At 44.0% G+C, this 27,667-nt stretch overlaps 1 protein-coding gene across 2 annotated transcripts in view; it reads left to right on the top strand.

Annotated features, from left to right (window-relative positions):
• The window catches only part of pax5 (paired box 5), a 55,318-nt gene extending 28,439 nt beyond the window's left edge, over window positions 1-26,879 (top strand). The window contains exons 6-11 of one of the 2 annotated variants that reach the window (XM_031871906.1): window positions 4,084-4,184; window positions 12,706-12,838; window positions 18,388-18,489; window positions 20,940-21,026; window positions 21,703-21,789; window positions 23,904-26,879. In XM_031871906.1, the coding sequence (XP_031727766.1) occupies window positions 4,084-4,184; window positions 12,706-12,838; window positions 18,388-18,489; window positions 20,940-21,026; window positions 21,703-21,789; window positions 23,904-23,986 (593 nt within the window). In that variant the 3' untranslated portion in view covers window positions 23,987-26,879. Of the gene's footprint in view, window positions 1-4,083; window positions 4,263-12,705; window positions 12,839-18,387; window positions 18,490-20,939; window positions 21,027-21,702; window positions 21,790-23,903 lie in introns of both variants that reach the window. The other variant, XM_031871905.1, reaches the window with a different exon arrangement.
• The last annotated feature ends 788 nt before the right edge of the window (window positions 26,880-27,667 follow it).

Genomic DNA, 27,667 nt, shown 5'->3' with positions numbered 1-27,667 from the left:
ATATATATATATATATTATAGTTTAACGAAGCATTGGATTCAAGCCATATAGTGCCCTCCAGTATAAAATCATAATCATATCACATGACTTCGTATCATGTATACAGTATATGTATGAACATGTGTGCAGGAAAGCTTTTATTTCTGTTGTAACAAGCATAGAAATGGCAGCTGCGCAAGTGATGGGAACACAGGAAGGTGGGATCATGGCATGTGTGTGTATGTGTGTGTGTGTGTCGGCAGGAGGAGTGTGTGGGGGTAAAGCCCTGTGGTGACCTGTGCCCCCAGCCAAAGAGAGGGGAAGTGGGGGGTGACTGAGGGCGAAATGTAGATGAATGGGAGTGAATGGAAGAACTTGACTTGTGGGGCCAAAAGGGGACTATTGTATCTTAACCTATTCTCTTAGGCTGTGTGCGTGTGTGTGTGCGCGTGCATGTGTGTGTGTCCAACATGGATATGAGGTTCAGTACAGATGGGCCTGTTAAGACTGAGCATGTTTCTTGTGAAAAGTATACTCATGCATGCACACAAAAAACTCCCTTTTGCACGAGGAAGAAATATTTTTACCCATAATGCCAAGATGACCTCTTACCCCCTTGTGCATCCACTGTGACATGCAGCAGCTTACCAAATAAAAGATGCTGTTGGTTAAGCAAAGGATGGAGGACGGATGAGAGGAGGGAGGGGAGCTCCGCCCTTCACCCTGAGTTCCTCTCAGTGCCCCCCCCCAAACTTTGATCTCTGGAGTTTAGATGGGGCACGCACACACACACACACACACACACACACACAAGCACGCACAGGCTGGGGCTGAGGTCAGACTTACGACCCTTGTCCTATCAGTATGATAATCTATGTCAAGTGCAAAAAGATGCACACTGGTGGTGTCCTACCCCCTGCAGACAGACAGACACACACACACACACACACACACACACACACACACACACACACACACACACACAGAACATGCACTGAAACACACAAACAGGTGACAACCCATCTAACTCTCTGAGGTATTTGGATTTAATAATTCAACTGTTCCTGGGTTGTCAGAAAAAATGGAAAAGGCAGGCAGAGGGAGAGAGAGAGAGCAAAAGAGGGAGGCAGAGAAGGCGGAAGAGAGAGGAAAAAGGCAGAGAAGAGAGAACAATAAGGGCTCATTGTTTGTTTTGTTCTGCTCTGAAAAAGAGGGAAGAGAAGCGCTTCCCTTCTGAGACTGACTCACAGAGATAGAGGCAGCTGTGAGTGTGAGCGTGAGTGTGTGTGTGTGTGTGTGTGTGTGTGTGTGTGTATCCGACAGTGAATAGGATTTAACCCGTCACGGCAATGAGTTTCTTTACCCATCCATGGACACAATGAGACCAGCCGGATATCAAGCTACCCACCCACCCACACACACACACACACACACACACACACACACACACACACATAGAGGCACACACACGTTCATTAGACGAATGGACAATATTGATTATCATAAGTAAAAGCTTTGTTCTTACTGCTAGATTACAGTGGCTTCTGTCGTCTCCTTCGTTCCCTGTAGGCCTATGTCCTTTGCGGGTGCTCCGTCGAGACAGACTCGGGTCAGTCTTACAGTGTGTATTCAGGTGTGTGTGTGTGTGTGTGTGTGTGTGTGTGCTTGTATTTGTGTGCGACGGCGAGAAAGCAGAAAGCAATAAGCCGGCTGAAATGGTGCCATCAGAGCTACATGATTGATCAATTGAATTCCATCATGGGAACTGGCCGGTGGGATTAAATGGGTCGCCGTGGGTTACCAGGCTAAAGCATCATACTGGCTTTATCTCCCCCCTGATTGGTCTGTCACCAAGAGACCTGGACCATACACTCACACTGCTCCCAGCATCTGCGTGTGTGTGAGAGAGACTATATGGTCGAGAAAGAGAGATTATGATCAAGCAGTGTGTTTGTGAGAGAGTGGGTGAAAGAGGTTTTGTGTACTGAAAAGGTACGGCGAGGTTTTGTGAGTTATGGAGCACTGTGTGAGTGTGAGTTTTGTTTTTGTTAGCAGCTAGATACGGTTTCATGATTTGAGGTTTGCTAGATGTCTTTGGAGTGAACTGAAAAACACCCTTTGTGCCAATGACATCAACTCTCAGAGGTTACTACTAAAACTGGGAAAATACAGTTTGCAACCAGTAATCTGTAGTATTTTACAGCTGAGGAATTGTAGATTAACATGCTAATCTACCATTTAAAGGATGATTCTCCATTACTACAACTTGGGTCTTTTTGTCATAGTTTTGGCCATTATTCCTCTTGGTAATATTAACATTGCACGCGTTATTTGTAAGATGTGGGTACGATGGGTAAAGACATATGAGCAATCAGATGATAATACAGGTTGGTTTGCCAACTACAGAAAACTAAGGCAAATGATTCATTTAGCACAGAAACTGCCTGTTGGCCCCTTTCTTTCTCAACCTTGACCCAATGTACTTGTCATAGTTGAGCGCACACATGCATCTCCTGTGCAATGGAGCGATTATTACTGACACGTCAGGTGTGCTCTTTAAGTTTTACCTCCAAATAAATGATTTAGACAATCTGTTTTAAAGGTTGTTGTTAGCTTGTTTACATCCTGTCCAACCTTTAGACCGCTCAACCTCATTGCTGAAGAACAATGTTAAATATTAGAAAATGTTGCAAAAAGCTATGGAAAGAATGTGGTTAAGGCAAATTAACTGTGGTAAGAATTCAACTAATTACACTTTATTTAATTTAATTAAATGGATTGAACTGCCTCAAGTGATGTCACCTGAGTCATCGTAGGTTGTGGTTGCTGACTAAAAGTTTATAAATTTTAAAAAAACAGGGGGTTGGAAAGAAGTGAGCTCACCAGACAATATCTCTGGTTCTGCTGTGATTTTGATCTTTTAAAAATTGTATTCTATTTAAACTGTCCATCCCATCCAATGCTAAATTGGTGAAGTACTCCTTTAAGATTAAGGAAAGATAGTAAGACCCAACTTGTTAAAACAATTATGATACCAGTCCTAATAGCAGTACCCTTACAGTTAGAGAAGTTTTGATAATGCTTGGTACTGGGTTATTTAGGTCGATACCTTAAAGTTATTGAGTACCGATACCCAGCCCTATCTTTAATGTCCAATGTGGCAATATGCCCTAAAGCCTTAGTTTGAGTTTGTTTATCTTTTTCTTTCTGTCTTTCTACATCACTCTTTGTTTTTTCTTTCGGATCACAGTCTGGCACAAATGGATCTGTATTCTCTGTCCAAATGGGAAAAAAAAATTATATATTTGAAGCCCCTTCCCCCTCTCCACCTGTCTGTCATATCACTCCCTCTGCCACCGGACACACACTCTCTACACACACACGCACACACATACACACACACACACCAAACACACAGTGACCCCCAGGACTAAAATAGGCTCTCAGGAGCGGTTTGGAGTGATGAATTGGCTCTATAGCGGGGGATTTTCACCCTCATCCCCTTTTTCTCTTTATCTTTTTTCTCTGGTTCTCTCTTTTCTAATCATTTGTGGGCCGCGACTCTTCAGAGTTCTTATAATTGTCTCGTTCAGTCCCTCAGCCTCGCAATAACTGCAGGATACGAGAGCTCACAGTCTAATACTGATACCGTAGCAATATATATTTGTGTGTCTGTGTGTGTGTATGTGTGTGTGTATGGGCGATACGACACGAGGGACGGACAGGTGTGTATATATGAGAGGCGAGGGTGTACTTTTGAGAGATCAAGAATGAGAGACGGCATATGCTTGGTAATGGATTGCATTTGTATAGCATTTTCTCTGAGTCTCCACAATCTACAAAGTCCTAAATCAGCTCACTGGGGTTCATTTGAGTCTATGCTTTGCTCAAACTTCAGCCTCCACATCTGCCTCGGCGATTTGTTTTATCAGCCCATCACAGTTTGCATCGTCTGTGCCTAGTTTTCTCCCTACAGTTTGCATCGTCTGTGCCTAGTTTTCTCCCTCCGTTATGCACGCCAGACTCCCGAAACCCTCTTTAAACCTCTTCTCTATCTCCCGCCATACAACTCCTCTAACCTCATTCCTCTCTCTCGATTGCAGGTTTGCAGGAGTCACCGCTGGCCAACGGGCACGGCCACGGTGGGCGAGACTTCCTCAGGAAGCAGATGAGAGGGGAGCTGTTCTCGCCGCAGCAGATCGAGGTATTGGACCGCCTGTTTGAGCGACCCTGTCCAATCCTGTCCGGCTCTGACCTCTATATGAGCCCTGACATTGGCAAGGTAAGGGCGTGGCACCATGCAGGCTCTGGGCTGAGGCTGAGTTTGGGAGCAGGTTGAGGGGTCATCAGGACCGGGAAAAGCAGGAGAAAACCTCACATTAAAAACACACGCAGGCTTTAAGACTAACTTACATACACCAATGCTTCCTAAAGCATTGTCTCTGCTTTTAGCTAACAGTCTGTCCTGCCTGCTATGCCTTGCCATGCCATGTCAAACTTGAATAAATCAGTCAGATTGCATAATGAAATACTCCTAATTATACCTCTGACATAATGCAGAGTCTACGCGTTCATTCTAATAGATTTTTTTTCTGGTTCTTTTCTGGGTTTTTTCACGGAGCGCTCTGAAAATGTCAGCATCAAGTTGTGTTTCGCCATCAGTCTGACAGACCGGTGTGAGCTCCCTGTGGTCTGATCAGCATTGTGATGGCTGCAGCAGAGACCCAGTCAGGCCTATTGATGTTCCTATAATCCAGATACACTGCAGGGGTTAATGAGCATATTGACCCGGCTCTTGCTGTGACCTCACTTCCTGCTGTTTGGGGACAAGGGACGAAGGAGCTCTGGGAATGTGCTGCGTGCGTGCATGTGTGTGTTTGTGTGCATGTGTGTGCACGTTGTTTGCACGTGAGGGGAGGGGGGAGATTTTTGTCTTAATATTGCATCTAAATTGACCTCCCGCCCTTTCTCAGCAGTTTAGTTCATGTAAACCTCAGCGGAATAGACAGGTGTAAGTAGCACACGGAATAACAAAATGACAACAAGCTAGCATTTGTATTCTCTCTACCTTTTTCTCTCTTACTTCTAATCTGCAGCCCTGCGGTCAACATTGAGGGAATATTCTTTAAAGATATCCCTACTTCAGGTTTATTTATTCAGCCAACGTCAAGGGCAAGAGGACAAACACACACAAGAGGAGTGGTAGTATATGGAGCCACATGCAGGCTACAGCCTTAGACCTCTGGGGCAGAGTTTGGCTTTTTAGCCCATTCACTTCCCTCCGACCAACACGGGGCGTGGAGTGGCACAGGGCGAGAGGTCGACAGGGATTGGCTCTAGTAGCTCTATAGACTGCAACTCAAGACTATAATACCCATGATTCATAGGTCAGTGTCCCCTATGAGCCCCGGTCAAGCCACTGGGGTTGGGCACAGGGGCTTTAAACTGCGAGTCGCCCCCGGGGGTCAAACTGGCTTTAGGGACGCTGCATTGTGATTACAAAGAGGCGCACACACACACGAATTGCCATCGCTATCTGTCCCTCTACCTCCGCTTCCTTCTCTCATCCTGTCTAGTCGACCACCCCTTGACCCCCCCCCCCCCCCCCCCCCCCCCCCCCCCTTTTTTCCCAGCTTGCATTTCCCAAAGGGAATGATTGACAGTCATACCCTTAACACTGACACCCTGACAGCTACAGCTCAGCCGCTGTGATCTGTGTGAGGTGTGTGTCTATGAGGCGGTGCTGGTGGGGTTATGGTCAACGAAGGTCACGTTGTGTTGTGACTGACATTCGTGAAAGATTCCTAGTCTATACTCAGGCCCTGCTGTCGATGGTGTCTTTGACGTGAGGTTGTGAGTGTGTGTGTGTGTGTGTGTGTGTGTGTGTGTGTGAAAAAGAAAAGGACGGAGCACAAGCAAGTAAGAGAGAACAGAAGTGCAAGTGGCTCTATTTCAGGTGCCGACAGTATATTATAGTGGTATACTAATATACTGTAATTTCAGCGGTCATTTCAACCTCCTCATTATCTTCTTGCACTGAAACACGAGCCTCATTTATTATTTCTTCTTCCCTACTCGTCATCCCACTTGAGGAGATAAAAAAAGTAAAATTGCTCACGTTCCTCACAAGCAAATCTTATTTCATCCGTCACCATTCTTCGCTGCTGTTAGTCCCAGACCTTTTCTTTAGCTTTCCTCCCTAACAAGCCAAACCTTTTATCTCATCTCGCTCTTGTTCCCCCTCTCTCCCTAGTAGTCTATTAAGCCCCACTATTAATTTGTGTGTGTGCTCGCGCTCGTACGTGTGTCTGCATGTGTGCCTGTCAGGGAGAGTTCATTTGAATTTCCCTTCAATCACTTCCTATTACCCAGGTGATAAATCAGCAATAGCTGATGGAGCCCCCCACCCACCAATGCTGCCCTGGGTCCAAATGCCCACCCCAGCAACAACCAGTCTGCCTGCACTGGGATGGAGAAAGAAAAAGAGAAAGTCCTTGTTGGTCTTTCCATCCAAAAAGCTTAAAAAGAAGCAGAGATGCCAAAGGTGATCTCTTCTGAAGGATGGAGATGGTTAAACTGGTCAAAAAAGGCTGACAGACTCATAATGCACGCTAGTACGGTTTATAAGTGCCCTACGCCTGATCTATTCGTAAGTGTAAATCTTTCAAAGCAGGTCACAGATGTATAGTTTTATTTTTATTTTTTTATTTTTTTATTTAAGTTCGGTCAATTCCTAAAACAACAGAGCACTGCAGTTTTTGACAAACATTACAGGAGGAAAATGTGTATTTGTTGGGGACTATTTTCAGTAGTGGATGAATACACATTTTGTACTCTAGTGAGTATTACCGATAGCAAGACAATGCATGTAGGATTGACTCAAAATGTACTACATGTTCATTGCATCACGTCATCATTTGATTTGCGCATCAGCTGATGTTTTTGTCATAGGTGCTTCCACAGAGAATGCGAACAATAAGCTGGGATAAAGCGACGCCGTTTTTTTCGGAGCAAAAAAATTTTTTTCTGATCAACCAATCACGTTGTGCTGAACGGACAAATTCAAAATGTACACTATAATGTACAACAACACAGAAGCTCTGTGGTCCGAACCAAGACAGTAAACTGTAAAAGCCAGACGCTGCTCTGGGTCAGTAGGATCCTGGTAGTTGGTACTTTTAGCCTTTTATTGGAAAAAAAAGTGTTCGCAAATTCACATCGCTGCCGGTATGTATAGTTTTGATGCGTAATATTGGTAGGCGAGTACTTCGCATTTTCGTGTCGCTATTTAAACACACAGTCAGACTTTGGCCTCACGGACAACACTTGTTAGTAGAATCAAGTAATTGTTGGTTTCACTTTTATTATGAGATTTGTTGACAAGAACGATATTTAATATCACCAGCCTTCTCCTTATCCTTTGTGTCACTGAAATGTATTCACTAGTACTCAATAGGACTTAACCACCAATAAAATATTATTTTTCAAAGTTCAAAATTTAAAACAATAAATTATACATGAACTAGAAATGTTAGCCCGATTAGTCATTCAAAACGTATGAACTTCTACAGCCTCTCCCCAGAGTTGAGGTCCATCTGGCTTGTCGGGAAATGAATACCCTCCCCACTGCTGCCATGCTCAGTTTGAGCGCAGATGAATTCCTTCCCCACAATCCCTGTCTCAGTTTGTGGGCCTCTGAGGGAATTGTATTTGTTTATAGCCAAGCCCTTTTCCATCAGGAGTACACAAGACAATGTGGAGGGAGAGAGAGAGCGAGCGAGAGAGAGAGAAATGGAGAAATCGGGAGCTATTTGGGGAATGGAGAGAAAGGGAAATACTATTATGCAAATGCTGCAAGCCAACGGGACCAGTCTCTCTGAGTGTGTGTGTGTGTGTGTGTGTGTGTGTGTGTGTGTGTGTGTATGTGTGTGTGTGTCAGAGGGTCGATTAGGGCTCATCTGTTATTGATGTGAAATTTGGACCAAACCATTACCTTCCCAGATCTGAGTCAGTGAACCAACCTCCTATGTGTGAGTGACGGGGATGAGAGAGAGAAAACTACAGCCGCACACTCTAATGTTCAGATATGTAGTAATTGTCCATCGTTGGGATGTAACTTGTTAGCTCAGCACCTTTTTGTTGTTAATGGAGAATATAAGGAAGCGGACAGCAAGAACAAGCCAATGGGAGAGTTGCGTTTATGTATTGCAAATCTTGAAAAAAAAACATCGGCTAGAATACGTGCTTCAATGCAGTCCACTCTCTTTTCTTAACAATCCGTATTTAGGCTACAGAGGCTAAAATGCAAATCTTCTATATACAATATGGCAGATGTGATACACTCCTGGCCTCTATGCACAACTGATGTCAAACAACAGAAGCTAACCAAACACCATTCCTGGTGTTTAGACAGAAAACTGGACTGCGTTAATTAATAAAAACACAAGGTGTGTGACGGCTTATCAAACGCCAAAACACTGCACAGCGGTTTATAACACTATTGGGACGGAGTTTACAACTCCGTCCCAATAGTGTTCATGAGATAAAGAGTACATATACACTGCTGGAGTTACAAAGTAGGAACACAGGATTTGTGCGCTTGCTTGCAACTTTGCAGGATGATGTCGCATTACGTTGCAGAAAAGCCAGTTCAAACCTTTAAACGGATGAGCTCTCTGCACACTGTGTCAAGGCAGAGCTAATGTTGGTCTGTTTCCCAAAAGAAACCTGTTTTCTTTTTTGCTTTACATATTTCTTTCTATCCTCCATGAATTTATCAAATGAATTTGTTTCTTTTTCCCATGCCCTGTTGTTGTTTGTTGTGTTTTAATTCAACTGGGAAAAGAATTTCCAGCAAACTTTTGAAATGTTGCAAAAAAAGAAATGTGAATCAGAGGTTGGCAGTAAAGGCTACGCTTTACAAATGGCTGTAATCCACAATTAAACAGAGTAGAGGTTGCAAACAGGGAAACAAAACAAGTTGCCATGGCCATCTAACCATCTACGAGAGAGAAATGGAGCGAGGTCTTCAGGAATTAGTTTCAATCAGGCCACTTTTAATTGTTCTTTCGTGTCAGCTAGTGTTGGCAATCTTTCATGCTGTCCGGAAAAAATGATGAGCATTCGCACGGTATGGGTAATCGGAGAAGACAGCCAAAACATCACAACGTCATGTACGTTAATGGGATTTAAGTTTCCAAAATCCATTCAGCACACCAACTCTTTTTTGGCCAAAAGCAAAGACCACCTCAAGGGAGCGTAAAAACTGTTTTGCGCAACTGCCAACATTTTACCAAATTTTGCCGTTTCCATACAGCTTTTGTATTTACTTACTATGTACCTTTTGGCTATTGTTAACTTCAACCTAAGCAAGTTACTTACTCCGAGTCCTCCTGACTGTGCTCATTATGTGCTGGCGTAGTCGCATGCCGTAAAGGAAACTGAACCACTGCATGGAAAAAAATATATATTTACTTTTTGAAAGAAAAAGTTTTTATTATTAGACAACATTTTAGTTTCGTCTTTTTTCTGTCAAAAATATTGCATGTTGATGTAGTGGCAGTTAACGTTTAATGACGGTGCCGTCTCTTCATCGTCTCCTCTTAGTCATGAAACAAAAGGTTTTTGACGAACATATTTAATCATAGTTTTCATTAATGAAATTAATACTGCTTGCATCCATTCCTTCACCCTTCTCCCTGCCTGTGACTTCCTGCCCCGGGTCCAGCTCCCCCTGCCACCTTTCCATGTAACCCTCCATCCTGCCCTGTACGTACAACTCCCCCCTCCACCACTCCCCACCCCCTCAAACCCCAGCCCCTCCGCAGCTGCGTCCCTCCCCCTCTGATGAGGGCTGATGGCGCTGTATGAGCGGTGGAATTGACAACATTTACGGGGCCGAATGAGAATGATCCATCTTCCTTAGTGGGCCTGTCACCCCACTGGCCAAACTTCATCATGGCCAATTACCACGGCAGACCCCGTTCTCCTGTGCCGCTGCTGCTGCCTGGCCCCCATCTACATGGCTACATGGACACATTAGACACCATTATAATAAGACAGAGGGCGGCCAAGATGGGGGAGGAGGAGGGGTGCAGGGATAGCATGTATGATTGGGTGAACGAAAAAAAAAAACTACAGGTGTGATGAGTGAAGTGGGGGAGAGAGGGGCGTTAAGAGAGAAAAGACGGCTTAAAAATGTGTCGGAACTGTAAAGAGAGCGAGAGAGAGGGAGAGAGAAAGAGAGAGAAAGAGAGAGAGAGAAAGAGGGGGGCGTGTGTGTATGTTGTGTAGTGTACTGGGTAAGCTCTTATTTGGCAGGTCACAGTCCAGTGGTTGTGTTGTGTGTTGACGAGCACAGGGGTGTTTAAGAGGTCAGTGAGCACAAACACACGCCTACACTTACGCCTGCACACACACACACACAGATGCAGAGGTATTAAAAGGGTCAGTGCAAAACTCTCACCTCGTCACCTAAAGGAAATTCTGATTGACGTCATTAGTGTACCCTCGCGCACACACACACACACACACACACACACACACACGCACACAAAAGAGGAGTGGATCCAGTACATGAGGGAAAGTAGAAAATGTTTTCTGTCGGTTTGTGCACAAATTAAGTCGTAGCCATTGTGGAAGTAAGTCACAAGAATTTTGTGATCACTTAACTTAGAGAAAAGACAAACTACATCGGCACCGACTATGTATCTTTGAGCTAAATTCAACAAAACAATTCAAATGAGCAAAAGGATTTACAATTTACACCACTAGTGTGAGCGCCCCGCTTTTGTGCATCTCTTTGGTTGTGATCATAGACTGTACATAAGAAGTGGACGCAGACACCTTGACTTCATTCATTGGTTTGTGGACTGCTGTTTTGAAGCCATGAGTTCGGCATTTTTGCCATTTATACAAGAGGGTGGAGGTAAATACGACATTTTTTTACGCAAACTATAATGTGACAATTAACTTTCATGAACTGAAAACACACTGTGAAAGGGTTGAAGTTCTAAGATGAAAACAGACAACTCCCAGACTAGACAACGCAGTGGTAACGACCTGTCAATCACAAGGTAGCCCCACCCTAAAGCATACCCTGCTTTATGGTCTCTTTGACTCTAAATGGACTGAATGCTGTATTGAAGAAGACTTGAAACTAGAGATTGAGACCATAAACTAGTAGTAGGGTAATTTTCCCATAGACTTCTATACCCAGGAGGCCGGTGTTTGTGTCCCATGTGAAACCAAATTCAATGTTCTTCTAAATTAGGTGGGCTAAGTGGGAGGTTACATAAAGTCCAAACCATGATTATCCTGTCTTTAAACTTATAGTTTTGTTGCCTAAACATTAACTTGTTTCTGTCACATTCTGGGTTGTTAAGAGGTTGCTGTCATTTCACGTATTTCTGTGAGATCACGTTGCAATAAACACACACGCACACACAGGCAGGTAATTTGCCCATCATGATTGTAGCAGCCCTGAGAATCGGTGGTTAATCTATATATAGTTGGTCATCAGTGTCGACAGCATCACTCTAAATCACCACACACACACACACACACACAGATGAGGTGGAGAGATGAGGATGGATGGGTCATGGCTCGGTGTTCGGGTCAGACACAGGTGAGCGGACAGTTTCAATTATCCATCTATCTGTCTGCATTTTGGTTTAGTGATAGAGAAGGCTAACCAGGCTGTTATAGATGCATGATCCCGCTTCATCCAAATGTCATGATCTTCATTGTACTGCAGACAATAGATGTTATATTTAGTCATTTATTTTGCATGAACAGACTTATATTTTTAGCGTTTTGTAATGTGATTTTTTATTTTTTCCTGAATTTGTGGCGCAAGTATGGCACACGTGAAATCAGTTACCACGAAATAAATTACTTTTTTTAAAACAAAAAATCCTTTAACAAATTGAATAAAAACATCTTTATTATCTTCTACTTGCAAAGATTTCACAGTTTCATCCTCCGTATGATGAACCAAATTATATTATTATGTTGTTTTTTTAAAACATGCATTTTGACTCTTTTTGATTTGAACTGTAACTTCAAGCTTTTACTTTTTTAAAGCTTGTACAGCTAGACAATAAGCAAGATATTGCTCTGTCGCTTCTGTCTCCTCTTCTCTATAGGTTTTTACCTTCTGTAGAGTGTGTGCATGTATGTGTGCATGTGTGTGCATGTGTGTGCGTGTGTGTGAGTGTGTGTGTGCGTGCGTGTGTTGAGTGCACTGGGAGACTGTGCGTACGTGTGCTGAGATGATCACAGTTCTTATTGTTGTTGGTATCTGGGGACACAAGAGGCTTTGTGTTAGCCATGGTCCAATGCGATGCCACAGTGTGAGTGTGTGTGTATGTATGTGTGTGTGTGCGAGGGTGAGAAAGCTGAAGAGAAAGAGGGAGCTGATCCTGTGGTTATAGACTGTTGGACTTAGTTGTACAGTAAATCCCTGTCTTTGTAAACAGATCAATAAACTCTCAACTGTAGGTGTGTTTCTGTATGTTTCTCTCTCTGTCTGTGTGTGTGTGTGTGTAAAGCTTCTTTACTATGAGGGAGGGGCTGCATGTTGGAAAATGTAGCAGGATATCACAAACGGATTGATCACATCCGTAAGCAACAGCGCTGCAGTATATTCACGTTGTATGGAACAGAAAACCTCATGATTTGTTCTGCTCTATTCTTTTCTCTCTCCACTTCCTGTCTCGGCCCAGACGTCCGATTACTCGGCCATGGCCTCGCTAGCCGGCGGACTGGATGAGATGAAGAACAGCTTGGCCAATCCCGGTGCAGGGGCGGAGTTAGGAGCCAGCGTGTCGGGTCCACAGTCCTATTCACTCGTCCCAGGTAAGAAAGACGTCCGACCAATATTTGCACTCTGAATTAGACTTGTTGTTACCTGATTAAAAACTCGATCTAATTATATATAAGAAAAGAAAGACGTATTTTCAACGTTTTTCTTTATATCGTTTTAGATTTTTTTGGCAACACACCTGAGTCTGCATACATTACTTTGTAACCAAATCAAATTGCACAGTTCTAGTGTAAATTTAAAGCCTTTTATTTTATATTTAAAAAGTATTTTTTTATACGTCTGTTCTATGCCCAGTGCGGTTACATTTGATTTATGGTAAGAAACCTGAAAAGTCCAAATATTTCTATCATCATTTTAGTAAATGAAAAATAAAAAAACACAGTGAATCCAACAATAAAATAAGCTTCATTTTCAATAACAACAAAGAGTCTGATTTTAGGTGAGAATATTAAATCTCAAGCCTCTATTTAGGGAAGCTATGCTACAAAATAATGACAAGATGCAAGTTTGCAGCTAATTGAATCTATTGGGACTGGTGTGATGCATTTTGTTGCTCTGGCTGTGGGATCACAACTAATTCCACATCAATATATGCAAGAGAGAATTTACTCATAAATCCACTGGAAAAACTCCAGCCTTTACTGCACAGGTCTGTACAGTAATTCACATTCCAAACACACTGCAGCCGAACACCTTTTAAGTCCACCTCAGCAGCTACATGGACTCTAAGTGATTGAACCTGTTTAAAGACATCAGTGCTTTGGATCTCATGAGAGGCGAGAAGCCCAGAGGAAAGGAGGAAAAGAAAGGCGGAATGACGGAGGGAAAGTGAGAGCCTCGTCTCTCCCTCCGTCTCCATTTAAGGGGCGCCCGGGAGAGGTAGTGGTTAATTAAGAGCAGATCTGGGAGCACTTGGCAAAGGCTTCGACCGTTCCCATCTATAATGAGGGGAATCATAGAGCTGGGAATTTGGGATATCTGGGAATGGGCTCTTTTTTTTGTGCCCTTTGAAACCGCTGAGGAATATTACCTGCTCAAGTCAAGAGAGAGAGAGAGACAGAGGAAAAGGGAAAGAGATAAAAAAAAAAAAAATTCCATTTCTGCCTATGCATGCAAACACACACACATTCATATTCACACACACACACAGCTTCTTAATAGTATGCATGCATTTCCATGCCGGCTTTTTTCCTCAGAATTGAGCTCCCTCTAGGGGATCAGACGTCTGCATGTTCGATGCAATGCTATTGCACCCTTGACGTGCCAATACTCTGGACACACGCCGTGGAGCAACATTTACACATTCAATCCTTCCTTTCTGAGGCCTTTCCAAATCTGTAGGAAATTTTTTTTCCGCTTTACCCTGAACTCCACGCAGTCCATTCCAGTGCAAAGGGACACACGGTGCACCCTTGGTTCCCTCCAGGTTTGACATATGTTGCTCTGATGGCCGTTTGATGGGGAAGCGTTGGATGGGGAGACGGTGAGAGAGAAAGGGAGGCAGAGGATGTGTGCTCGTGTAGCTGCGAGTGAGCACGGAGAGGAGACTTGTACTTGTTTCGTTGACCTCTACGCCAAAGCTGTGGAGAACAGATACATCAACACAACTGGCATACATATGCACAGATACACTGCGTGCACAGAGGCACAAACACACACACACACACACACACACCTCAGAGGATCTGGCCCTGTCTGCCCCCTCTAAGTTGGGCTGTGGAGAGTCCATCTCTCCCCTCTTCCTCCCTCTCCTCCGTGCCCTGTGCACTGACCCTGAGCGGATGAGTAGCCCGTCTGCACTAATGCCTCGCTGTCGCGTCAACCAGCGAGAAAAACTTTACTACGCCAAGACAGGAGAGAGGAGGCGGAGAGGGACAGAGGAGGCTGGAGTAGAGGGGATCTGTGGGAGAGAAACACTAGTAGTGAGGGAGGGAGGTGAAGAGGCACATATTAAGTGAAGAGGAGAGGAATGGGAGCAGATGAGATGCATGGAGCTTCGGTTGATTAGTAACCTGTATTTATTTTTTGCTTACTTCCTTTCCTCTTATCATCTCTTCTCCATCTGTTCGCCTTGATTGTTGTTTCTATTTTCCAGTAAAGTCGAATCAGCCGATAATCTTTTTTTCCCTGGAGTGTTTTTTTTAGCAACACTATCGGCATGGCTCTAATGAGGCAATGTCAGTCGGTCGTTCCGCTGCTTTGGTCCAGACCATAGACAGTATATAACAAGTGGTCGTAGTCAACTTGACGTCACCCATTGGTTTGTTGGGTGGCATTTTGAAGCCTCCAGTTTGTCATTTTAGCTTTCGCCATCTTGGCTTTTTGCAACCAGAAGTGTTACACATACTAAAATAAGATAAGATGAACATAAGATGAAAACACAGACAACTCCCAGAGCGGACAACACCGTGGTAGCGACCTGTCAATCACAAGGTAACCCCACCCTAAAGCATACCCTGCTTTATGGTCTATGTTGGACCATAATTTACTAAATGAACATCATGCTGTATTGAAGAAGACTTGAAACTAGAGATTGAGACCATAAACTCATGTTTACAATGTTTACTGAGGTAATAAATCAAGAGAGAAGTAGAGACATTTTCTCATAGACTTCTATACAATCTGACTTTTTTTGCAACCAGACGAGTCGCCCCCTGATGGCCATTAGAAATAGTGCAACTTTAAGGCACTTCCACATTGGCTTCACTTTTTAGACCCAGAGGCTGCCGCCTTTGTACAGACATTCGTGGTCCCCGGAGAGTGAATCCTAATGACTTTGGTGACCCTCTGACCTTTCCTCTAGCGCCACAATGAGGTTACCATTTCAGTTTTTGAGTAAAATGCTTGACAACTTTAACTTTTAATCTTGCACTGCCATCATGTAAAACATGTAATGTTTCTAATGACCAAATACCTGCAATAGGTACTGACATTCCCATCAGCCTCAGCTGTACTTTGTGTTAAGCGCCAATTAGCAAATGTGAGCATGTTAACATGCTAGATCGTGAACATGATCAACATTATACCTGCTTAACATCAGCATTTTTAGCACCATCATTAGAAGCATGTGAGCAAGCTGACATCAGCATTTAGCTTAAAGCACCACTGTGCCTAAATATAGCCTCACAGAGCTGCTAGCATGGCTGACCTGTGACTAAGATTTGTTCTGAACAGAAAATGTTATAGTTGAAAAAAAATGTTGTTGGCAATACAGTTTCTAAATTATCTCAAATATCTTTGGCAATTTTTTTCTGTTATCGGCCGACATATTTGCTTATTTTGATACATTTTCTATTAGCTGATATTAGCTGATAAACCAGCATGTAATGGAAAGTAACTAAATACACTCCTGCGTCTTTGTCTTCCCTGCTGTCTCCATCTCATTTCACACCACCTTTCCCTTCTCCATGTTTCTCATGTTCTCTCTCCCTCTCCCATCTCCTCCTCCTCCTGCTTCTCCTCCTCTCAGTTAGTTAGCGGTGGTTAAGTGGAGGGGAAGTGAATGGGATTGATGGTGTTAGCATCTGAGCTGTTTATGATGATGATAAATGTGTGTGTGCAGGGTGGGGAGGGGAGGGCGTCGATGCATGTTTGTGTGTGTGTGTGTGTGTGTGTGTGTGAGATGATGATGAATGGAGGGCTCCCTCTCCACGCACTCCCAATGTCTACTGCGTGCAAACATAGAGAAATGATTTGGGCTGACACACTGTCATGTAGTCTAATGCAGTTATATATCCTATCCACCAAGTGACGGGCAGAAGAGGTTAGGAGGAGGAGGAGGGGGGTAAATTAATAGATGTCTGCGGACAGAAAACGAGGAAGAAAGAATAAAAGGAAGAGGGCATCCTAAATGTGCTGCAGCCTTAACATCGCAGTAATGATCCTGCGTGAGCTATAGAGTTTTACAGGTGACACTTAGATATTAGATTTAGATATCTAGTCATTGTTGTGGCTCACTGGGACACTTCAATGTTAATGTTATTATCGTGAATGTTATTGATGACACCTGTGCTTTTCCTGCTGTGACGTCAGAATGTCCGCAACGGCAAATTAGCTGCACAATCAGTCATATATTACATTTAAGTTAGTTTTGAACCTTTTTTTTTGCATTAAAAGTCCATTTCTGAGGAGAGGTGTTGACCAGTTTCAGAACTTCTGCATGGTCACAGTAATCTCCGTATCTATGGCAGTTAGACCAAAGTAGGCTAAAAGTTAACTACGTTGTTGACTACGTTTAAATACACCAAATATTACGTTCTTTGCACTTATTCCAAAAAAGACGACAATCCTAATAAGCTGTTTACATAGCAATTGAAAATGAATATTCCACTAATATTCCCGTTTGGATTCAGCCGTGCATATTCCGATTAACGCGTAACAACCCCATGCCGTATTATCATCACAGAGGCCAGTGAATCCCACGTCGACGCCGTTCACGGCTGTTTTTGACAAGGGTTGATGCCCTAACATGCCGTTTATCATGTCAAAATACGGAAAAGTGAAACAGCAGGAGCCGCTTGCGCCATTTTGCTCATACGGTGGCGGACTTGTTCGACCATGCGAACACGGTCATTCCTTCGACCCACTTCTTGAAAAGGTCGGCGTTGCGGTATTTGCGCATATCCAGAAACCTGTTGATTTCCAAGTCTTTCATAATGCTTAAAAGCAGGTGTTTTTCTACTTCCGACCAGGAATGTGGGCTTTTCTTTTGGGCATGCATCTCTACTTCAGCTTTACCAACTATAGGCTAGTTGGTTTGTGTACAACGCACAGAGCTGGTTGTAAACAGCAAAGTTCCTTAAAATACCCTATTGAGACGCATACTCCCAATGCACTGTCTACATGGCCAAAGAATGCTCCTAAAACCTGAATATTATCGTTATATCACATGTCTTAATCGGAAAATGCTCCATTTGGAATAAGGCCTAATTCAGAATATCCAATGTTATACAGTATGGTGCTTACATGAGCCATCTCAAATCTGGAATAGTGTCATATTAGGAATAATAGTGGAATATTAGTGTGCATGTAAACATAGTCTATGCCACACTATGGTTAAAACCGGTTTTATGGTTCCTATGCTGCGCAAATGTTATTAAAACAAACAATTTGAAGAGGGACAGTGCGGAATTCAGAAATCAAAAACACTTAATTTAAAACTTCAATTTGGTGCTGCAACAATCAGTCGATTAATCAATTAGCCGTTGGACTAAAGAACGACAGTTTGCAGATTGATTGATGGATGGATGTCATGATATTGTTGGTTAAAACTGTTATATGACCGAGGATGTGATCTAAAAGTGTTAATAGATCATCAATAGCTTAATTTTATCTCGGCTTTAAAGCACAATGGTTAGAGCCCCTTTAAAATTTGATTATCTAGTGTATTACATTTTTGGTAAATAAAGTAAATGTCTTTGGGTTTTGGTGTATTTGGTGTATTTTGCATGCAGAACTGCTAGGATGCACCAATATGACGACAACGACAATATCGATGTTAATATTGATAGCAGGAACGTATTGATGACAGCATACGTGTGTGTGTGTGTGTGTGTGTGTGTGTGTGTGTGTGTGATTACAGGTCGAGACCTAGCCAGCACCACTCTGCCAGGCTACCCTCCTCACGTTCCTCCCACCGGACAGGGCAGCTACTCCACCCCGTCCCTCACCGGCATGGTACCTGGTGAGTACACACACACACACACTTACTCAAACAGTTTCACACTTGCCTTTCCTTTACAGTAATTCTGTCATTTCTCACCACCCGTCATCTCAGCAGATTGGATTACTGTACATAGTATCTGTTCGAATTCCCACTGGATGTGTGTGTGTCTTCAGGGGGTGTACTTAGCTTTGCCACTTCCTCCTTCTTGTCTGTCTACACTATGGCTGACAGCATTCCCAGGGGGTGGCATGTGTGTGCATCTATACGTGTGTGTGCGTGTGTGTGTGTATCATTAGAAACCAGCCACAGTAGCACAGCTGTCCCTCCTCAACATTAGTAATTTGTTTTTAATGAGAATCACCAGTGACCCACGACTAATTCATTCATTCCCTTCCACTCCGCCTTCCACGCCGCTTTTGTGTTTCAATCCTGGACCGCCATTCTTGTCCACCCTCTCTCTTTCTCTCTTTCTCTCTCTCAGTCTTGCAGTGGTGGTCGTGGTCAGTGTGAAGCACACTGCAGAGAAATAAAAGGGTGAAACACAAGATGTGCTGAAACAAAGTCAAAACACTGTTGTTTACAAGTTCTTGTCTCTGTGTATTCCCAATCATCAGTCTCTGTGACACACACACACTCTCAGCGGACATGTAGCAACAGCACGTCCAAAGACGGGTAACCCTGTCGCCCTGTCCCCCTGCGCTCACCCCGTCCCGTCCTCAGGTTTGACAGCATATTTGTGTGTATCTCTCCGTGTGTGTGCTGGCAAGCGGTTGTTTGTGTGCGCGTGTGTTTGTTTTTGACAGTGTGTGTGTGTGTGTGTGTGCGCGACCTTGACACCGAGCTACACGAAGGGAGACCCCTGAGCCTCCCCCCCCTTCCCCCCTTCCGACCCCCTCTCTCTCTTTCCCTCCCCTCGTCTCCTAAACAACCTGACATGCCGCCGACACCGCGGCGATGACAAGGGGAGGATGTTCGCACCCAGGGATGCCATGGAGACCGCATCCCGACCCCACCTGACAGACGCAGCTAAACATACACACACACACACACAAAGGATGGTGCGATGAAAGGAAAACTTGTTGGGTTGTACATCCAAATACACACACACACACACTCTCCCAGTCTCCACATCTAAATTCTTCTCAGTGAATATTCAAAGCTGCCTGAATCTTTGAGCCGACGAGAGTGACTGGAGGAGATAATCTCCCAACTTTGCTCTCTACTGCTTCGCCGTGTTTTATCTCAGCACTTCTCGGGCAAATTATCCTCCTTTTTTGTTCGCTCTGTCTAATATCATACCTTCATTAAGCAAGCAACTCTCCTCTGCTGCTCTTCTTCTTCTCTCTCTCTCTCCCTCTCTCTCGCTGCAGCAGGGGGGCTGACACTCAGAGGGGGTGTAGAGGAGCAGTGAGGCAGAACCGACAGAACGAGAGGGAGAGAGGAGGGATGGGGGGCGCATCAGGGTCTGTGACTGTCAGCTATGGGAGAGGGATCCCCCCCCGGGAGGAGTGAAGGTTCAGGAGAAAAAGAAAGAAAGAGTGTGGGGGGTGAAAAAATAAGAGAGCAAGTCAGCGGAGAGATGTCGAGAAAAAAAGAAATAGAGGAGAAGAAATGGGGAAGAATGTTGTTTTGATGTGAAGGGTGACGGGGCGGTTGTAGTCGGGCGGGCCAGAGGACGAGTAAGAAAAATGAAGAGGAAGAGGGTGAGGGGAAGAGTGGGAGGGGAAGACGAGAGGAACAGCAGACCCCAGACAGCAGGCAGTAAATGAGGGAGAAAAGCTACGCCATCATCCACTGAACGAGAGGACAGCTACAGTCTCGCTGAGATCTCCTCTTTGAGTCACTCGGTCTGCAAACCGTTCCGTTGAAAGCAAACGGGAGGTCGAAGCTCAACGCTGTGAGCAAAAGAAGTCCTCCAAACCAAAATGATAACTTTTGTCATTTTAAAACAAACAACTAACGCAGTCGTCTCTTTCACGTGCACATTCAATTTGAGCATTGCTGTCGTGTTCCAGAGAGGTAAAGCCTGCAGTGATACTAAAAGCTTTTAATGAGGTGCAAAACACGCTGCTTGTCAAAGCATTTCAGCACCTTATTAACAGTTTTTACTGTAACTCTATCCTGATTATACAGCACGAATATTCTAGCTGCACCACTGCAGTAAAAACAAAACGGGATACTTTGACCTATGGTTGCTCTTTTCAGGTCTCTGTTTGTAACTTCATTTACACATTCGTAAGACAGTAATACAAAAACAACACCCTGAAGTGTAAATTTCAGTCTGGATAGCTCTCAACTTCAGCTTCATTGTTTTTTAGCAAAGGCTGGTAGCTCAAAAACAAAAAACAAGGCACAGTAACAGGTTTGGCATCCTGTTTCTCAAGGACAAAGCCAAAGAAACAGAATCATCCTCTTCAACCTCCGCTGTTTCTAAATATGCTGTTTTCTTGTTCTGTGTTTGCTTTCAGGTGGAGATTTTTCCGGAAGTCCGTATTCCCATCCCCAGTATTCCACATACAACGAATCCTGGAGATTTCCCAACCCCAGTTTATTAGGTAGGTGTATCCCATATCAATGAATTTCCTATTCATCCCACCTCACAGCCCAGTTCCCAGCCCAACCTCTCTAACATTCTCTTGTACTACGCTGTATCTTTCATGCTCCACTGTTCCGTTTTTTTCCCCATTACAGTACATTTCTGTCTGTATTGTATCGTACAGTACAATACAGCATAGACACACTAATGGTTCTGTGAAAGGATGTTTTAAAAAAGAGGCAATTTGGGGTGTGAATGGGGTCGAAGAAACGGGAAGAGAGAGAGTGAGAATGGAAGGAACAGATTAACCGACATTTATCAATGTTGCGTATTGAGATTTGTGGGGATTTCATCAGTTATTGTGTAGGAAGTTGACCAGTTCTTTTTCATTTTTCATGTAGTCACCCTTACATTAACGATTAAGACTGAACCAAAATGCCACGAGCAGTAATCTGCCGGACAACAATGAGCAATACCAGTTAATATATATATATATTTATATGTAGACAACCTGAAAAAAGATGTGACAGCACCATCCACCACTAGACATTTTAGGGGGTCACGTTTAAAGGTGAAACGGCCAGCGGGTGACAGTGTAATAAAAGTCAACAGGTGCTGCGCTGACCTGTAGTGTGTCCCCCCTACACCCTTTCCCTCTTGTCTCAACCCACTTCCTTCCACCCGTCTGTCCCCAGTGTTCCAGCAGGATTATGGGTCTCTCCTGGGGACGGAAATCGGCTGCTCCTCCAGCCTCTTCACCAGCCAGGCAGGACAGATGCAAGGTAGGTGGACCAAGAAAGACAAAACAGAGAGAGTGCGACAACTCGGGTGCATGTGAAGAGCTGCAGCGAAAGCATAGAAAGAATGGGGGGGGGCGAAGGGAAACTTTGGTCTGATCACACGAGGACAAGATGCACATCAGGAGACACTGAGAGGTTTAAGATTGATGGCAGCGATGTAGAGGGAAGGATGAGAGTAGATAAAATGAAAGAAAGAGGTAGAAGGGGAGACAGGGCATCTGAAGTCTTGACTGAGTCTAAATAGTTTGTCAGGCCGGCTTAATGCCTCACTTCCCCAAAGAGCCTCCTGAGATTACCTGGACTGTGGACAGACATAACCTGTCAACACACAGCCCGGCTGATTGATGGAAGTGACAGAGACAGGTGTGTGTGTGTGTATGTGTGTGTATGTGTGTGTGTGTATGTCTGTGTGTGTGTGTGGAGGCTTGTGATTTTCTGTGTGTTTAAAGGTGAGTGAGTGTGGGTTTCTGTGTGTCTTTGGGGTTACAGTATTGAATTGACCTCCTCCCTGAGGAGAGAATAGACTCAAGGGATCAGCAGTAGTAGAGCTGTACTCAGTGTGTCAGCTTAGACTGTCACTTAGTGTGTGTGTGTGTGTGTGTGTGTGTGTGTGTGTGTGTGTGTGTGAGAGAGAGAGAAAGAAAGAGAGGTGGGAGACGACGAGACAAGTGTCAGAAAGTAGACCGAGTTCATTTCATTGGTTTTTTTTTTTCATTAGCTTCATCAGCTCATGTCATCTCCTCGCTGCCTTTAACTACTCACATTGAAAGTAAAATATAATCTTAACAGAAAATTGAAGCTGCTCATTCCACAGTTTACATTCCAGTAACCCAAAGTAGTTGAAGGATAATTCAGATTTATTACAAGAGCCTTATTTTTGTCATTTTAACCATCATTCCAATCGGTGACACAGAGTTCGGCGTTTTGGTCGACATCACCTTGGCTTTTCACAGCCAGAAGTGACACGAGAGGGTGGAGCAACTGACTGCTGAAGAAGAAATATTTTTTTGGCCACCAAAATGTTACAATTGACTTTCATGAAGTGAAAACACACTGTGAAAGGGTTAAAGTTGTATGATATAAACATAGACAACTCCCAGACCAGACAACGCCGTGGTAGCACAAGGTAGCCCCGCCCTAAAGCATACTATGGTCTATTTGACCCTAAATGGACCATAACATACTAAATGAACATCATGCTGTATTGAAAAAGACTTGAAACTAGAGATTGAGACCATAAACTCATGTTTACAATGTTTACTGAGGTAATAAATCAAGAGAGAAGTAGAGCTATTTTTTCATAGACTTCTATACAATCTGACTTTTTTTTGCAACCAGAGGAGTTGCCCCCTGATGGCCAGTAGAGAGAATGCAACTTTAAGGCACTACCGTATTGGATTCACTTTTCAGACCCAGAGGGTCGCCAAGTCAATTGCAGAAGTCCAACAGGAAAAGACACATGAGTAGATCATTTTCGAATATTTTCACAATGCCATGGCCATTTTGAATAAAGTGGTGAGTGAAAGTGGCGTGAAAATGGTAATCAATGTATCATAACAAGGGCTTGTATATCTGCAACCTTATGATCTCCCGGTTTCCCTTTCTGAATGACGAACACGTACTGTCAGTTCCTCTCACACAGGCGCAGAATGTACGTGCTAATTGGCTGTTGGCTATAGTCTTTACGGTGTGTTCATGTGCAACTTTTTGGACAAGACAGCCTACGTGAGGCGACACAACATCGACATTCGTTGCTGCTAGTTCTTTGATGTTGGTTTTGGTGCGACTGGGCCTTTACATTCATCGGGTGGCCAGAGACACGACTTCAAATGAATGCTCTGTATCTACCGGATTTGTAGGCATGGGGAACTTTGTAAAGTCAAAATATGTCAACGTGTGGCCAAGATTGTATGTACAAAGTTATAAAGAACCTGGTTTAACTGTTGTCTTTGTTGTCGCAATGCCACCTCACACCTGTTGAGGCCAAAACTACAAAAACAAGACCTAAGTTTTAATAAACTGGACTCATAAAAAAAGTTTTAGTCTTTTTTTCAAGAGAAATTGACTGAAAGATCTGCGTCCCTGTTTCTCCCCAGGGTCACCGTACTACTACAGTGCAACATCACGGGGGGCGGGCCCTGCTGCCACTGCAACAGCCTCCGCCTACGACCGCCACTGACCCCTTCCACTAAGAGACGACAAGGATGAGGGGGGGAGGGGGGGGGACAAGGGGACGGATAGCACCAGCACTGCACAGTACAAACCTGCCTACGCACGGATGACAATGAGGATGAAGATTTCAAATTTTTGACGTCAGTGAAGTTTGAATTTTCTTTGACTGACACTTAAGCCGACAAACGCACTGCTGGGCTGAAGACAAGCTGTATGCGTATGACATTACTGTGAGGACACAGGCTTGACAGTGTCAATAATTGATATCGGATAAAGAAATGGTCAGAAGCAAGTGAATTTGGACCCTCCTTTGATAAATCAAGGCTTTGGTATCCCTGTCCTGTCTTTTACCAATAATCTACAAATCCAAGAAGTAAGTGGACTACGTGGTGACTAAAACTGTGTTGTGATCTTGGGTGGTTAAATGTTGCGTTTTCAGGTTGAAAAAAATATTCTTTGAGGGAACTATTTGAGTCGATTCGAGCAAAATTGCTTTTTCAAACAGTGTCTTTTTATGCCCCCGACATCAATCAATCAATTTTCTATGCCATGCTACGGTGAAGTAAAGACAATCCAATTCCCATAACTTTGAAAGACCAAAATCACCCATATCATTACCATTCTACTCTCTCTTCTGTAGATGCAACACGTTTCCCCTGGGATCACAACGCTCAATTAACGGGATACTGCCATTTTCAATTGGGAGGAGTCAGTTTCACAATTGACCGTTCACTAAGCCCCGCCCCCACGAGCTACTGTCGCTCTGCCTGTCAAACTTTCTGTTATATACAATGATACCATCAACACTGTAGGGGTTGTTGAAACAATGGATCCTTTCAGACAGAAGTAGACAGCCTGCTACTCTCTATTTTGTGGACTAAAAAACGGACGCAAAAGCCTTCGCAAATCCGGCCTACAGTTTCATCTGTCATTACCACTTTTGCTCTTCTGTTTTGGGGTTTGAAAAAAGGCTCGAAGATAAGTAGTATCTCTCTTACTAGAGCCCCCGTGCACACCGCCTCGACATGTGAAGAAATCCAAAGCTTGACGGGCCAGCCGTGCTTAGTTACGGTCGCCGAGCTACGATTGGATGAATCGCTGTACCGGGGTGAGCTTCAGTCGAACGCTCAGTTCCGGTGGTTGCAGCCAGATGCCAGTGTGTATCACAGAACGTCTAACGTCCACGCTTTCATGCATTCAAAGTGGCCGTGAGTGCCCCTGACTGACGGACAGGCCTTTCAGCAAAAGCACAGCCTAAAATCTGAGCCCTCCACTGTCAAATGGACAGTGAACACATTCACATCAGACCAAAATAAAAACCCACCGGGGAGAGTCGTCATACAGGAAGGTGCAATCACACCTCCCCAGCCAAGACGCAGTCCGGATCAAGAGCTATTTATAATGGGAGGAGACACAGAGTAATATATTAAGAAGCTTTTCTGCGCTGCACTCTGTGACAAGAGTGAATGCCTGTTAATGATTTATAATATGTGTCACGCTGTTGTGCTAGAATAGTGACGATGATGATGATGATGATAATGATGACGATGCAGTGAAATATGAAATCTTAAAAAACGTTGAAGAAGTCCTTGTTTATAAATATGATCTGAGTTTCATGTTTATAGTTTGTCGCCTGGTAACAGTTAACGCAGGTGCCATTGAATTTTTAAGAAACGCCATTTTTATCTACTTCCTGAATATTGATGGCCAGGAAGCTGCGGCACCCTCTCTCTCTCTCTCTCTCTCTCTCTCTCTCTCTCTCTCTCTCTCTCTGTCTGTTGCTCTCTTTCTATTTCTCTCTCTAAACTCCCCAAAGATGGCCCCCCCTAGTGGATCGGCTGACTAACTACAAAAGCACAAAGAGACTCAATCATCATTTAAAAGGCGCCATTTTGCTTTTTTTTTTACTTCCCTTTAGAACCATTACTTCTTCTTCTTCTTCTCCCCCTTTTGAGTGCGTGTCCTTCAGCTTGTTTGGCATCCCGAAATTGTTTCTCTAAGAGCATTAATTTTCGTGAAAAAAAGAAGAAAACAAGCGTTTTATTTTTGTTTGTCTCCTCCATCAGTTCTGCGCTGTGACAATATATGACACCAGGGTCGAGGCCTTACCCATCACGTACAGACAGACCAGGACAGATTTGCCCTTCGGCGCTGATCTGAAATCAGTGTGTTTCCCCTCTAAAATGTGCTTCTTTTTTTTTTTTTTGGAGGGCCCACGGTGTTGATCTCGTGAGAGGGCAGAATCTCCCCTGAACCTGTACGCAGCTTCCTGTCTCACTTCTGTCCATACAAGACTTGTACAGTAATCAGTGAACGAGAAGAGAAGTCACAATGTCTATAGCGATTTCAGTTATTCACATTTTAGATTTTAGTGATGAAGCTTTCTTTATGATAAAAAAAAGACTAAGAAATGTGTGGTGTTGTTTTAGCCATCGTCTGCAAATGTTTACATATCTTTTGTTGTTGTTTTTTTTGGTATGCGTGGCTGACCGTAGCGCTTCATTGCTACTGTGTAGTTTTACTAGCGAACAGATTGAAGGCACTAAATCTGCAGCGGGAGACATGAAAATAAAGCTATATATAAACATACACCTATGAACACTGAGCGAAGCTGTTAGTTTTCGAAATCTTTGTTGTTCCTGGGTTTTTTGAAATAGCGATAGAGTGGATCCTTTTACATTTGTAGACCTTCAAAGTTGTGCTGCACACGTCTCTAAAGCAGATTCTTATGTCGGCTCACCCACTGTGCTGCCGGCGTGCACCGCAGCAGGAGCCCTTCCTTATTTCTGTCTTTCTCTCTTGATCCTTCTGAGGCATTATTGAACCTGAACCACACCAGCTGAAAACAAGGACAGTGCCTTTAGTTTTATATGTCCCCCCCCCCCCCCCCGCCCACCACCCCTGCCAACCCCCCCATACTGACCACGCATCACTTGAACAAGATTCTGCGTCCCTCCCTGTAACTCCTCACACAAACAAAAACGCTGCCCATGACAACGCAGGGTTGTCGTTTATATGAAGCCTTCCACGTGAAAGTAGCAACCAGTGAGCTCTGATAACAGGACCTGGCCCTGATCCGGCACCCTATACTCACTCAGCACACACATTTCAGTCACAGACTCACCAGGGTAATGTTGAACTCATGCGATGCAAAAATGAACAATCTGAAAACGACATCATGTGGCTGGAAAGTAACAAAAATCTAAATATATTCCAAGAAAGGCCTATTTTTAGGAAAGTCAAGGGGAGCAAGTGTAAAATCAAAAGATGGCCCGGGACTCTTTCCTCGCTCAGCGACACGAGCGATGCTAAGCAGTGCTGCCTCTGGTAGCCTGAAGATGTATAAATGAGATGGCAGTTTGAATTGCTATTATTGCTTCAATTTAGGTTCCAGCCACCAGTGGCAGCACTGAGTCAACGATGCAAAGAAGGGATTCCTGTCGTTAGATGACTTTAAAGATTCAATGTAAGGGATTCAGAGCATTAATATAGCGGCCAAAAAGTATTTGCTATGTAAAGATATAGTGGAGGAATGTCTACCTGAACAGAGAATGAAGTCGCTCTCTGCGTGTGTTGTAATCACTGCCTTCAAACGGTGGTCAACACTGTTAGCTCTGTCAACACAGTTTTCTGTGGTTTGCGCGTTTAGCACTGGCTAGCTGCGGGCCACCAGCTCAGCCATCGCCAT

Source organism: Anarrhichthys ocellatus, unplaced genomic scaffold (assembly GCF_004355925.1).
Source record: "Anarrhichthys ocellatus isolate YVR2014 unplaced genomic scaffold, GSC_Weel_1.0 scaffold61, whole genome shotgun sequence".
Lineage (NCBI taxonomy): Eukaryota > Metazoa > Chordata > Actinopteri > Perciformes > Anarhichadidae > Anarrhichthys > Anarrhichthys ocellatus.
Note: the sequence above shows the minus strand (reverse complement) of the source record. Positions and strands in the feature narration are given on the sequence as shown.